This window comes from Euwallacea fornicatus, chromosome 36 (assembly GCF_040115645.1).
Source record: "Euwallacea fornicatus isolate EFF26 chromosome 36, ASM4011564v1, whole genome shotgun sequence".
Lineage (NCBI taxonomy): Eukaryota > Metazoa > Arthropoda > Insecta > Coleoptera > Curculionidae > Euwallacea > Euwallacea fornicatus.
In genome coordinates this window covers 2,110,777-2,125,634 of record NC_089576.1, presented here as the reverse complement: position 1 = coordinate 2,125,634, position 14,858 = coordinate 2,110,777, and the positions used below count along the sequence as shown (strand labels likewise).

The 14,858-nt window shown below is 35.1% G+C and overlaps 1 protein-coding gene and 1 long non-coding RNA gene across 5 annotated transcripts in view; one reads left to right on the top strand and one right to left on the bottom strand.

Moving 5' to 3' along the window:
• Root (ciliary rootlet coiled-coil, rootletin) overlaps positions 1 to 14,858 on the bottom strand; it is a 57,766-nt gene that overhangs the window by 6,929 nt on the left and 35,979 nt on the right. For all 3 annotated transcript variants that reach the window (XM_066300533.1, XM_066300532.1, XM_066300531.1), the window contains exons 2-13: positions 9,469 to 9,546; positions 8,529 to 8,735; positions 7,960 to 8,180; positions 7,715 to 7,900; positions 7,471 to 7,660; positions 7,016 to 7,168; positions 6,772 to 6,959; positions 6,583 to 6,697; positions 6,028 to 6,283; positions 5,557 to 5,966; positions 5,335 to 5,502; positions 4,536 to 5,283 (exon numbers count right to left, since the gene is read on the bottom strand). In XM_066300533.1, the coding sequence (XP_066156630.1) occupies positions 4,536 to 5,283; positions 5,335 to 5,502; positions 5,557 to 5,966; positions 6,028 to 6,283; positions 6,583 to 6,697; positions 6,772 to 6,959; positions 7,016 to 7,168; positions 7,471 to 7,660; positions 7,715 to 7,900; positions 7,960 to 8,180; positions 8,529 to 8,735; positions 9,469 to 9,516 (2,890 nt within the window). In that variant the 5' untranslated portion in view covers positions 9,517 to 9,546. The remainder of the gene's footprint in view (positions 1 to 4,535; positions 5,284 to 5,334; positions 5,503 to 5,556; positions 5,967 to 6,027; positions 6,284 to 6,582; positions 6,698 to 6,771; positions 6,960 to 7,015; positions 7,169 to 7,470; positions 7,661 to 7,714; positions 7,901 to 7,959; positions 8,181 to 8,528; positions 8,736 to 9,468; positions 9,547 to 14,858) is intronic.
• Positions 1 to 14,858, top strand: part of LOC136349165 (uncharacterized) — a 30,062-nt gene that overhangs the window by 2,302 nt on the left and 12,902 nt on the right. The gene's annotated exons all lie outside the window — the stretch shown is intronic.

The following is a 14,858-nucleotide window of genomic DNA, read 5'->3' as shown; positions in this document are numbered from 1 at the left end:
TTTAAACTCAGACTATTTTCAAAGAAATATTTAAGTTTAAGGCTTTAAATCTCTAAAATTAATTTTTAAAGTGTCAGTATTAAACAGTACAAGGGGTATTATTTTTAAAAATACTGTTAACTTTTCAATACGTAAATACAAAGTCATTAAAATTGGAGTATCTTGTATAATATTCAGACCTTTAGAATAACGATCAGTGTATTTTTGAAATTATTTTGCTTAGTAGTAATTATGTTGTTCAGGTTAAAAATGATATACAGCGTCCAGCTAGTCTTCTATACCAATGAAGATAAATTTTTTTTCTGCAGGATTACATAGTATGTGAAGAAATTATTTTCTAGTGTTCAGAGTGTACCCAAAAAGTGTGACGATATACAACTTCGTTATTTTGAATGGAAACCCCCATTTTTATTTTTTAGAATTTATCGTTAAATTGCAAAATCAGTTTATGTAAGGTGTCCTATGTTTAAAGATAACGTTTTCGAATTATTCGTTTTTTTTTTTAATTTGACAGGTGCAAGGTTCCACGGAAAACGGAACCGTACGCTGATCGCTATGAATTTCGAAATCGATCTTCTGGGGCTTCAAGAAGACCTAATAAGCTACATCTTGACGTGTTTTAAGTAAAAAAATTCTCGACATCTGCTGCAATAGGCCTCCGAAGCTGCACGACTTCAAACTTCAGTAATTTACTTTGTTCGGAATTCAAAAGTCTAGAATTGCCGAGCCTCTATCCGTATCTTGAAACCTATGACTAGGAAAAAGTTGAAATTTGGGTATCATACTGAAGTGAAGGTGATCTATTGATTAAAAAAATATATTCATGAAAATACCACGTCTGCTTATATCGGCAATAAATGTCAACTCGCTTATTTTAAATGGGACGCCCTGTATATTATGTTAAATTTCGATTTTGCAGAACTATATGAACATTTTTCACGTATAATACTCCATATCTAAATTTTACGGTTTTCGAAACATTTTTATTTTTTCAAAAAAAATGACAGTTGCAACTATTAATATATTTTTTAAATAATTGACAAACGACTAAGTATTTTGCAATTAAATTTTGTGCTGTTATACAAAATGTTTTACTGCGCTTGTAGTCATGTTTATTCACACAAGGTGTTTAAAAACATAGTCCAAAATTGTCATTTAAAAATTGACAAAAATCTCATTTTTTTTTAAAATAGAAACTTCTTATATTTTCAACGAATGCATATTTAACATAAAAAATAAATACTACTTCATTCAATTGATTTGCCTATACCTAAACCTAACCGTTTTCATTTTATTTCAAAAAAACGCTTTTCTATATTTCGTACTCCACATTAAGTATGGCAGAACCCGTAAATTATAAAAACGAACATTATCTCAATATGTTTATTATTTATGGTGAATATAACAAAGTATTAACCAAAACATGTCATACATTTGGTATTCGATATCCAGAAAAAACGAAGCCATTACGAAAAGCCCTCAAAGGCATAGTCGATTATTTTAAAACTAGGGTATCTCTCAGAACAGCTTCCAGAAGAAACCAGTCTATTGTTGATGACTACATAAGAGTTTATAAAGCTTGATACTAGAAAAATTTAATTAATAATAGCGAAAGAGGGTTTAAACTACCAATATCAGGAAACAGTCACTTTAATGAATGTAAAATTTAGCTACAGAACATTATGGATGAAAAATGATCATAATATTCCGCAGAATGGAAATTTGGTACAATGTACATGGTATTCCATTTAAAATAAGCCATTTGATTCATTTTCGGCATAACCGGAAGTGATATTTTCATTAAAAGATTTTCAATCAATGCATCACCTCTGCATCAATGTGATATCCAAATATAAACTTTTTCCTAGTCATAAATTTCAAGATACGGATAGAGGCCTATATTCGTGGGACACCCTATATATCGCTATACTTCTTGGGGGCACCCTGTACATTATATATTTATGTCAGGTAATATATACACCTTTATGTACTATGCTTTACTGCAGAAGAAAAAAAATTTTATAGATATAGAAGCTAAGGAAGGCTGACGTACTAGTGTAGGACCCTGTAGAGTTAGTCATATAATCTCGATTTCGGTAAAAGTCAGGAAAAGAGGCAACAAGTTGGTTTAGAAGGATTTCAATAAGTTTCATCGCCCTAAAACGCCCATAATTGTGCAAACCTTGTTGCATGACCATTTCGAACGTTCCGTACTGCGTCATGGTAAAGCAAGGCCAATCGACTGACGGCCATCCAGCAGGAGGTGCGCTATTTTTTCAAAAACGTAGTTTGACAGTTAGGAAGATTCAGAAGTTATACGGCCGATCACCTCATCAATAAAAGACAAAATCACTAAATTATGTATAAATAGGTATCAAAATACGAAGTGAAAAATCTTAAAACAAAAATTTAGAAATATGTTGAGGTCATTTTGTTTTTTACCAAAAGTGTTACGAGTCAATTCGCCTTAGAGAATATGTTAACCGAAGAAGGACTTATGCAAAAAGAAAAAAATTATAAGTAAGAAGTATAAGTGTGCACAATGTAATGTTTATTTTGCAAAAAAAACACCATCGGTAATCAACCATGACCGGATTGGTAGCGAAACTATACCGCAATAACCTTTCAGAAATCCTTTCTGGAGGTCTTCTTTCGTTTTCTTAGCAGTTACTGTTAACATTTCAAAGTCATGCGTGTGTGTGTGTGTTTTTTTTATGAATACTTTGTTATGATAATTTAAAGTGTCTGAGTACTGACCTAAATCAAAACGATTCTTGATGAATCGACTCCGGGACACAAAGCACAAAAGCACTTGAACTACTGCATGAATGATGAGTGATAATACATTGTGCAACACACAAAATCGAATTCACTGATCGAAATCATAATTCTTAACGAGTAAATAAACGGGCAGCTTGAACAATAACAATCAGTCTGGGATCACCATTCAGAAATCCGTGAAAAAACAAAAAAACATGTCTGTTCAAGACGATTTGAAAGTAACGGTATTAGCGCGCGCTTAGATCACCACAAATCACAGATGATGGTGGTCGTGGGGCAATAAACCAATTTTCTTCCGCGCAGTTCTGAGGGACAGTTTCCACGCAGTCGAAACAATACAAATAAGTATGAAAACCGACGCGGGATCATTAAAAATGTTTTATTTCGTCCGAATAAATTTAGAAGCAAGTCATTTGCCTAATATCAAACGATGATATCACAGGCTTTATTCTATTTTAATAAATGAAATCACTGGACAAACTTGCTTTCTGAAATTTCTTTTATTGTTGCGATCGAGATGAAGAAGGCTGCGCCGTCGAAGAAATTACTACCTTTGGTTCTAATGGGGCCTGAAACGCGCCTACCACCATCATTCTCTTTTTAAATGATCCGGTTTTTAAATTGCTAAACCAAATTGGCAAGAAACTATTACGGTTATTATCCTAACTCGAAACTACGCACTATCATGCAACAGGTTTTATTTTGGGTGATTACCTCATTCAGAACTTTTAGCTGTTCAGTGGTATCAGGACAAGTATAAATTATTTAAATATCAGAACAAACGTGAAAGTGGGATCCTCGTCGAGCGATTTGCGAAATTTAATTAACATATTCTCTGTCGGATGTATTTGTCGAGTTATAGGGTAGCACTTCTTGGATTAGGGATATTTTTATTGAAAATAAAATAAAGTAAGTTAAAACCAATTTCAACTCTGGAAGAAAATTTTTCGAAAAAATCTTGTGCTCAAAGAGCTTCGTTCGAATGACAATTTTAGAACTACAAATCCACTAAATAAGTCTGTTTTCTCTAATATTGCAAGCAAATTGACATTTTTTAAAAAAACATTGAATTCTACTTCATTTTGGAGTCAAAAACTGGCGCTGGCCTATTTAATTATTCGCAAAACAATCTACTTAACTTTTCATTCGCCATAATGTCAAGAAATACTCACCTTTATTTGAATTAATTAAATTAAAGACTATTGACTTTTTCTTATGAGTTCCAAAACGAACTTCTCACTATATTACATTCGAATAAGACAAACTTAATATACACTGGCGAGCATAAAATTCGGGTCACTTCGAAATGTTCAAATATAAATACATTGAAAGAGAAGTGATATTTTTCACTGGCATACCGGCATTGCTTCATGAAATTTCGGATCATTGGGAAAATGTCTACGGTTCTGCATGGTTCTACCATGAAAAAAAAAAGATTGATAAAATACCTTCAATATCAAAATGTTACAGTGCTTGGGTAATGGACACCTGTATAATACATCGGTTATTTGGGTACAGGATCGTGTTTTTTTTACCATTTACCCTTAACAAGGTTAAAGAACCTCAGAATCGATAAAGGCTATCCTTTTTTATTTTTTTGGAAGTTAGGAAGGCAAAAATTTCGAAAATACTAAAGTGATCCGAATTTTATGCTCGCCAGTATATTTTCGATCTCCAGATGCGGAAAATTTTCTAACTTTTCAATTTGAAAGAAAATTCGTCTAAAGCACAAGTTCGAATTTCTTCCAACTTACCAATCAACAGCGCTTGCTGCTTGTCATTCTCCGCCCTCAGCATTAATTCTTCGTGTTGCTGACAAAGATTGTCGATATGGATCTGCAACGTCTCTACTCTGTCAGTTAACTGTTGAATTTCCACGTTCTTCTCGTTTCCCAATTGTTGCATCGAATTCTGCATTCGTTTTTCCAGTGAAACGCGAATTTTGTCCCGTTCCTCAGTCAGCTTTTTTACGTTTTCCTCGTTCTGCAAGTGCAGTTTTTCTACTGTTTGCTTGAACTCGACCTCTTTATTGCCCGCCTGATGGGCCATGCTGGTTTTAACGTCTGAGCATCGTTTTTCTGAGCGTTCCAAGTCTTTTGTTAACTTTGACACGTGAGATTTCAGCTGTTCCTGCTTGACGAGCAAATCTTGCGCCTCCTTTTCCAGCTGCATTTTCTTTTCTTCTGAGGCTTCCAGATTGGTTTGAGTGTCGAAAAGTACAGCCTCGAGGGCTTCTTTTTCTGATCGAACTGCTGCTAATAGTTCCTGCAGTCTTTGGACGTCTTTGTCTAAGCCATCAATGGTGCATTGCTTCTCTTCGCACTCCTTAACAAGCTCCTCTAAATTACGATTTATCCTCGAGTTGGTTTCTCCTGCTTGTTCTAATTTCTGCCTGCAGCGCATTACCTCCTCATTCAATGCGTCTCTTTTTCTTCCCATTACTGTCAGTTGATTGCTTAGATCGTTTCTTTCTCGGATTGCTTGGTTTAACTCCATCTCAATCTATAAAAAAACCACTCAATAAACAAGTAACAAAATTTTATGTTTCAATACTTTTTCCTTTTCTATATCTAAAAATTTACACTTCTCAGATAAAGACATTTTTTCAGATTCAAAGTCTAATTTTTGCTGCTCCGCTTGCAGAAGTTCTTTACGCAGCGATTGAATATCATTTTGATGGTCATTGCATTGTATTTGGATGGCCTGTTTCTCTTCTTCGACCTACACAATTGATTAATAAAACAATACTCGAATGTAATATCGCTTATTTCTTACTCTCTTCAAATCATCTTGTAGCTTCTTCTTGTCTAGTTCGAGGTTGGTGGCTATAGTTTCTTTTTTCAGCAGCGAATCCTGCACATTCGAGCTCTCCCCAAACAGTTTTTCCAGTTGTACTTCGTAGTCTACTTTGATCTTTTCCAGGCTTGAAATTACATTGTCTGCCTCTGATTTTTGTTGCTCCAGCATGTCGTGCGACAGAGACATATTGTGAAGCGCTTCACGAACTGTTAGCAATTCCTCTCTTATGCGGCTGCATCGGTCTTCTTCGCCCCTCAAACTGATCTCCCTCAAATCAGCGTCTTGATTGAGCCTATCAACTTCTCCTTGCAGGAATATTTTCTCTTGATAAGCTGCATCTAAGTCTTTTTGTAGTTTCGTGTTGGCTTTAATCAGCTTGTCGTAATCTGTAAATTACGAATGCAATATGAGAATCACGAAATTGACTGACAGTGTTCAGTTACTTGCCTTGATTCACAGAATCCAACATGGACCCTAGATCGATGCGGTTGCGGTCCAGTTGATTCTTGTCCGACTTCAATGAATCCATGGTTTTCAACAAGTTGTCCCGTTCTTGGACAAGTTGCGAGCACTGTGCTCTGGAGACGTCCAATTGGGACACCAATTCCTGGGCTCGTTTTTCCAGGGCGACTACGTTGCTCTCAGAATTTTCATACTGTTTCCGAACTAACAATAGTTGCTCCTTATTTGACTGGAGTTTGACCTGGTAAATATACGAGAAAATCCTGTTAATGGATAGTGGAAAAATTGTAAAGCACGTGTAATAATAAATCAGTCTAATTACTCTCAAACGACAACAAAAACGTAGCTCCACCCTCTCCATTTTTCTTCCTACTCCCATTAAATAAATATCCCTTATACAGATCTAATTTTATTAATTGCTTTATTGAACTATTATTTTAATGGGCATTTCAAAGCACCACAATAGCGAACTTAATGCGTGTATTTCTAAACGTGCAATGTGCATGAACAGACCGAAGAACTACAGTTCCTACAGTTTACCTGTAGTTCATGAATGAACGATTGATACTTATGAAGGGCTGCTTGCACAGCAGAAATAGTACTCTCAGCAAAAGCTGCTGGGGCAGCCATTGTTCTACCAGACCTCCTTGGCGATCTAAATATTAGGTCCACTCTCAGTCACCCTTATTTCTAGAACATCGAACCTTTGATATAAAAACTCCTACTTACTTCTGGGGTATGGGTGTCGAAGCACTCAGATGCAAATGAGTGGCCTGTAGAATCTCTGCATCTTTGGTTTCAGCATCCTGGATCAAAGCCTGGGCAATATCTCTAAGAGCCCCTTCTAGAATATCAACTTCATCTTGCATTTTGGTAAACTGTGACAGGTTTTGATCGGATTCGACGCATCTTTCTTCCTGAAATTCGCAGTCAAACTGGTGAGTATCAACTGAAATATGAACTAAGAGCTTACAAGCATTTGAATTTCGTTCAACAGCTGCTGAATGCGGTCGTCTTTTAATTGTATATCAGTCTCGTATTTAAGTTTTTCCGCCTTCAAGATGTCCATTTCCGCCTCAATCTTCTCATAGTCTGGGGTTTCTTTAGAAGTTAATTTAGCTTTGGCCTGAAAATACAATCATGTTACGTATTAGTGTTCACCAAGAAGTTTTTTAACATCCTGTATTAAAAAAAAATGAAATAATTTCAGTCATATGTTTATGAAAAATTTTCATCGTATGTTTAGGAAACTTTTGCTATTTTGGCAAAGGGAGTTCATCTTTCATTCACACAGTTGTTAACATTTGTTTATTCATTTGAAACTATCTCTTACTCTTAATTCGGTTCTGAACGCCTACAAACTCAACAAATGAACCCCTTTCTGGGATTTGGAATATAATCCCAATTTCCATCGATCTTTTTACTTACACCAATAAGGGTTTCAGTGAACACATTTGTATCCATTCTTGAGCATGCCATAAGCATCTCTCTCCCCATTTCCGAGATGTCGGCTTTCAACTTATTCATGTCCCTTTCGGCATTTGATTGTACATCCATGAAGTGTCGCTTCACGGACACTACGTCTCTCCATAGGTTGAGTAATCTGTTATGCTCAGTACTAAAAATATTACAATTTATCACGTATTCAACATCAGATGGGATATTTAATTACCTATAATAGTCGTTAAAAGCCTGTTCCTCATCCTTCCAGTCATCCTCCTTCAGCATCATTTCCTCCCTCAAAGACTCGAAATCGTTGGTCAGCTTCTGTAGATCGGCAGTGAGCGCTTCGTTTGTATTATGAGACTCTTCTAACTGATCTCTTAATACTTTATTGAATTGCATCAGTTTCTCAGACCTTTGAAGACATATAATAAACTACACTGACGTTGTACATATTTTGGTAAAAAAACGTACTTTTTGCGTTCTTCTAGCAGTCTTTGGAGGGCAGTGTCCAAGTCAGTTATTCGTTCCTCTCGAACCTCTCTCAAGTGTTGTTGGGCCTGTTCCAGGGCAGTACTTGATGGGGTGGCTAGGGTTGGAGCCAAGGAGGGGCAGGATTTAAGTGAGGTTGGTTGTTCGGAGTATTCCGACATTTGCGCCTCTAAATCTGCGCATCTTTGTTTATATTGCAATACCTTTAAAGGACAAAAAACGTTATGTAACTTCGAATAGCAAGTACAACAAAGTCGATTCGAGTATTTGGAATTAGTCAAAATATTCAAATATTTATCTTTGTCATTAGCATTTGATAAAAGCGGCATTCACGTGCCTATCCGGAAATATTTGTCAATGCTGTTCTTTTAAATCCACACACAAATTGCATCATTTCACGGCCTGTTTCTGTGCCCTGGTTACCAAGCGGATTCGTTGATTTTTAGGGAGTCAAGCACGTTCCTGGCTATTTTTAGTCGAGAGATTCAACTTGGAGATAAATCTTCAAGTTGAATATAATAACCCGAATTGAGTAAGCAAAGGGTACCAACCTTGGCCTGTAAACGACTGACCAGGGCGGCCTGGTTCTGCTGGGCCTGCCTGTAAGTCTCAAGGCGCCTTCGGTAAAGGGCAGCTTCGTCTTGAAGTCTCTGTCTCAAGTCTTGTTGATGACGTGTGAGGTCTTCGTCGCTGCTGCCGCCGCCGCCGTCACCACGCAGACGACCGCTTTCCGCTCGGCTTCCACTGACCGTACTGGACTAAAAGAATGAAATAAGACCAAAAATGTTATCTTCAAAATCGTTAAAAGATGAAATGGACAGCGATGTTTCTTGACAATTTGGCGAAATCTAAGTTTAACCTTTTAAGACAGCTTCTATCTTTATCCACTGTTAATATATACAACCTGACGGAGTTAAATTTTTCAAATTTGAATTTAAAAGCTGTGTGACCGAAAATTTCGAATTAAAGAACCAAAAATTACAGAAGGACCGATTTTTTAATCACTAACCAAAAACTTTCTGTTAAAAAAAAAACCTTTTTTCAAGGAACAGAAAATAAAAAGACAAACCGATTTTTTTTGACGATCTGGCGAAGTTAAATTTTTAAATTAAAAATTTTCCATTTATGTAGCATGTACATATATATATATATTTATTTGGTTTTGCGTGTCTATCTATTTCTGGTTAAACGTTAAAAATTCCTATCTTAAACAATTTTTTATTAAAATAAAATCTATTCTATTTAATTCTAATCTTGACATTTTGGCGACTTAAACTCTCGAAATTTTTGTTCTCAAAACTTTTTGCCTAAATTCGCTATTGTAATTACCATCTGATAGAAAAACAATGAATATTTACCCTACAAGAACTATCATGAATGTTAAAATTTAATTATTCTGCCATAAACTAATCTATTACCTTGACCTCACCGGCTGAGTACCTTACGTAAGGGATTTATGCACGTAATGGAGTTAACTGCAGAAATACTTACATCTGTCCTGGACTTTGGCCTATAGATAGGCGGCCTCTTCCTCTCCATTTTAGCTTGCTCGCCCTTTTTTATTGACGGCTAGAAAAATTGGTAAATTGAACTTTGACCAATAGGCTTTAATTAATAAATAATGTCGCGAGATAATAGTGATTGTTGCAATGGATAGGATGAATAAGAAGTTCGTGATTCCGAGAATCTCAACTTTGGACCTTGTTTGCCTTGATTCTTGGAAGCCTTCATTTCTTGAAATAGACAGAGGCGTAGGGTGTTGGTTGTTAGCAAATTACGTCCAAAGGTTGGTTTTAGTAGATGTTTCATTGTAAAGGGAGTTTTCCTTTGGTTGTTTGTTATAGGTATGAGATCGTGGAACATTTTTTAAGGTTAATACAATAAGCTAGTATAGGTCGTTAGTTTTGATTAAAGCCGCTTATGAACTGATAACGATGACAAACGTTCGTGCTAGTAGCAATACAATTCTGAGAAATAATGTGGACTTTGAGTTAATCGTTTAAAATCTTGAGACAAATACGCTTGGAAACCGATTGTTTACTAGAAGTTTGTGTTGAAAACAATACAAAAAATTTTGGGAATTTTTCTTCATTAATTTTATCATTTCGCAGGAATTGAGAACTGTTACAAGAAATCACACCATGAACTTTGTCTGAACACGATCAAAAACGAGTTCCATTGAATTTGAATTTGTTAAATGATAATTAATCAAGAGAAATAATGCGTAAGCCAGAATAAATTCCTAATTTCATAATATTGTAAATAGTTAAACGGGAACAAATGTGGTTTATTACAAATAGATTCACGTAAATAGGTGAAGTCAGTGTGTAATTGATTTAGGATATTAATTACCCATTTAATTATTTACACCCTTGGTAGTTAAGCAAACCGTATTTTTTTAATCAATCTTCTTGTGTTCAATCTTTATACAGGGTTGCTCATTAGTACGTCAAAGTGCGATATCTCAGTAAATATAAGTTTTGGAAGGAAATTTGTCTTAGCAAAGGTTTTGGGGAATAAAGGGCACGTATTTTTAAATTATTTTCAAATGTACAGGGTCTGTCATAAAAGTGTGGTAGTACCAAATTATGTTTTTTTAAACGGAACCCCCCAATTTTTTTGCCATTTTCGGATTTATCGTCAAATTTTAAGACTAGTTTGTGAAATAGGTCTTATATAAAAAATTTACCATTTTCGAGTTATTTGTGAAAATTCGAAAATGTTGATAGCTGCAAGGTCTCACGGAAATCACTGCTGTTTCCTAACCGTTGCGAATTTTGGAATCGACCTCATGAGGCTCCAAGGCGACATAATAAGCCACGTTTTGACATGTTTTAGTTTAAAAAGAGTTTTCCATAACCCTGGAAATAGGCCTCCGAAGTTGTATGACTTCAATCCTCAATAACTTGCTTATTTCAAATAGAATGCCCTACTTTTCTCGACGGCATCGCGTTCAGAATCCAAAAACCCACAACTTTTGTTAACATTACCCTATCCCTAAACCCAACCGTTTCTGAGCTGCTGAAAATTGCCCCTTTTTTACATCTAAATTTGTATTTGAAAAGTGAGTTTCGATGACCGTATTATTATTTTTATATTATTTATAACAAATTATTATTATTTATTTTCACAACATTATTTTTATCTACAGTGAATTCTCAAACTGGTTCCATTTAAAAAAACATAATTTGGTACTACCACACTTTTATGACAGACCCTGTACATTTGAAAATAATTTAAAAATACGTGCCCTTTATTCCCCAAAAACTTTATTAAGACAAATTTCCCTCCAAAACTTATATTTACGGAGATATCGCACTTTGACGCACTAATGAGCAACCCTGTATATATTTTTCTCCGATTTCTAGTTTTGGCCTTGGTAGCGCGGTCATTTAGGGTTTTATGTAACTCAATGATTCGCCCAAATTGGCAAGTAAATGCAACTCGAATTGACCTTTAGCAAAATGATTAGAGTCACTTTTTTCTCTGTAATTGCTAATAGATAAGTAATAATGTTATTGTTTGTTAGAAGAAGAACGGGTTTGTAAAAGTCATGAAAATGCGCTAAATTAAGATTTTTGTGAGGTATTGTGAATAACAGCGATTGGAATTTTGAATTTTGGGGCTGTTTGGCAGCCCGAAATAACCCCGAAAGGGATCGATGGGCTCTTATAGGTGTTCAGACCGAATCCGAAAAATAATCGCATTAGCAACCTTTATTAGCAGTTATTAGAGTTCTCGCTATAACCTTCACTAGATCAAATCTAGACCGATAATTTTCGGGTTAAATACCTCTGGAAAAATAAATTAAGCAATAGTTGTTTTTGCTAAATTCATGGGCCAATCTACGCGTATGCGATGAAATATTGAGACAGTTAACTCACAATAATTACCAAATTTAGATTTCAGATAGCTGATTTAAAACACCAAATTAGCGGATAATTTATATCTGTTTTTTACTATCCAAATCGCTTCATTTAACCGTGGCCAAATGTAAAAGAAACTTAGATAAATTACAGCCTTCCTTTGAGTATTCCAAAATCCTTGGGCCGGAACACGCAAAGCCCTGTATGCCAGGCACCTGGTGGTTGCCACTGTTATAACTTTTGTTCCCCAGGGGTGATTATCATAATACGGTTTTCGATTAAATAAAACTTTTCGATCAAGACTTGTCACGTTGCATCAAGACGAGTATTAATCAAACAGAATTTTTCCAGTGTGGAAGTCAAGAACTCTCGCTATTTTTGTGGTAAGAAGGCAGATAAACGTAATAAATAACGTTAATGAGTGTGCACGCGTTGTAGTGTGGGTGAGGAATCACCAGTAACCCAGACGGGCAAAGTTCTCTAAAGAACCACGAGCAATGCATCACGTCTATACGGAAAATATAATGGAATTGAGATCAGTCTTGTTTGGGTATCTTATTGTTGTTTATCCGCACTCTGCGACATATACATGCACATATGATGTGGGCGGTAAAGTTGAAGGTTTATTGCGTTTTAAGACTATTGACATATACAGAGTGGTACCCAAGGGTGTTCCGACATTTGAGGAGTTGCTTTTTCCGGATCGTCCCACGGCGAAAATGTCACACAGGGTGATTCAAAATTGAGCGCAAATGTTTTAAGTGAGAATTTTTGAGGTCGAAATGAGATCCTCGAATTGCTTTCTTTCGGAGCTGCAGGGAACGAAGCCTGGGCGAAAAATCAACTATGTCAAGTTGTGACCACAGTTACTGACCAAATTTCATGAAAGTATCTAAACTCATATTTTTTTCAGTCGATCAATTTATTATTTTTCGCTTGTTGCCTTTTTTCGATACAGCTAACCGTTTGCAAGGAAAGTCATTTTTGAACAATAGGACAGTATACAGGGTGAGTCGGGAGGATCGTGCCAAACTTCAGGAGCGTGTTGTACGTGAAAAATAAATGTAAAAAAACTCAAATGTTGTTATCCGATTTTCGTTTGTTTACAAGTTATAGCGTAAATAAAATTAAAACATAAAATTTTAAAAAATTATAAATTTCATTGGATTGATCATGGTGGTCCTATTAGTTGGCCTCCAAGGTCTCCAGACCTCACACCGCTAGACTATTGTTTGTGGGGTTGGTTTAAAACTGAAGTGTACAGAGTAAAAGTGGACACTCAAGATGCACTAATTCAACGCGTTAGAAATGCTGCAGCTGCCATTGAAGAAAGACATGAAACCATCGGGAGCGCAACGAATGCTCTTCATAAACGAAGACGAAAATGTTTAGAAGTTAATGGCAATATTTTTGAACATTTACTATGATATCCAAACGTTAATTTATGGAATTTCTTATGAAATTTATTAATTTTTTAAATTTTATTTACGCTATAACTTGTAAACAAACGAAAATGGGCTAACAACATTTGAGTTTTTTTACATTTATTTTTCATGTACAACACGCTCCTGAAGTTTGGCACGATCCTCCCGACTCACTCTGTATACTATCAAGGTGACAAATTAAAAAACTTGATGGGCTACGACTTCTGATATTTTCGCTTGTTTTTTCCGAAATTAGACTTATAAAAATTTTTGAACCAAAAAAGGAAAAAAGCGGATAAAAAAACAAGGGCTTGCTAATTTTCATTAAATTTAATCGGTATCTGTGGTGATAATTTGACATAATCGATTTTTTTCGCCCAACTCCCGACGACTCCAGCTCCGAGGGGCGCATTTTGGAGTGCAGGCTTATAGGAAAAACAGTCTTATTTTGATCTCGAAAATACTCTCTTAAAATATTTACACTAAATTTTGAATCGTCCTGTACAAACGTATGTATGCCCTAAGATGAGACGTTTCCGAGATACAGAATGTTAAATGAAAAAATTGTTAAAATTGCGGACTACGATTAACAGCAACACGAAATTGTAAAAATAACAATAAAATACGTAAATAATACTTCGTTTGTTTTGTATGGTTAACTTCATCTCCTTAACAAAATTGCTATTATTCTTAACATAGATTTTCAATGGGGTATTTTTTTCTGTCAAAAACGGATTAACGTATCCAAAAAACGCAAGGGGAATTTACATTACATTTCGAATTGGTTATTGAAGAAACGTATCCAATTTGGAAAATACCACTGTCGCACCTCCTATTTTCCTATAATAATCAACACGGTAACCCCTATGCACGTTAAAGGTTATATATTCTTTATATAAAAGTAAAATGTGCTGTTTGGGCTATTGTGTAAGTATACCAAGTTTCAATAAAACATCTTGCGCCATTTTAAAAATACGAAGAAAAATATTTTATTTTCGTCAATATTTAACACCCTATATCTCGGAAACGACACTTTTTAAGATATGTTTATATACAGGGTGTTACAAAAAAAATAAGTCAAGCCGTTAACCACAGATTATCTGAAAAAAAATAATGGCACTTTTATTATCATATTTTTCGTTTTGGTGCCCCGTGGTAGCTATACAGGGTGTCAAAGTTGGAACTTTTAAAAGGTTTTTATTTAATAAGTATTTCTCGAAGAATTAATTCTATTTTTGGTAAACATATCTATCTTAAGAAGCCTCATATTAAAAAAAAAGAAAACCTAACATTAATTAACAGTTAACAAAAATGAAGGGTTAAGATACATTTTGCCCCTCGAACTTGTTTGGTTCTACGCCAGTGGCTTCTAATCAAGATTTATTTAAAATACCATTCATTTTTCACAGTTTTTTGTCTCTTACAAAATTTTGATCGAGTTCTTCATTTGATAGAAAAATTGCATTTAATGCTTGGCTGCTTGTAAGAAAACTTACGAAAAATACTTGATTATAAATGATATGACTAAAACTAAATTTGCATTTAAATGAAATAATTTTATCATAAAAATTGGTTCGACCACGGTCTAATC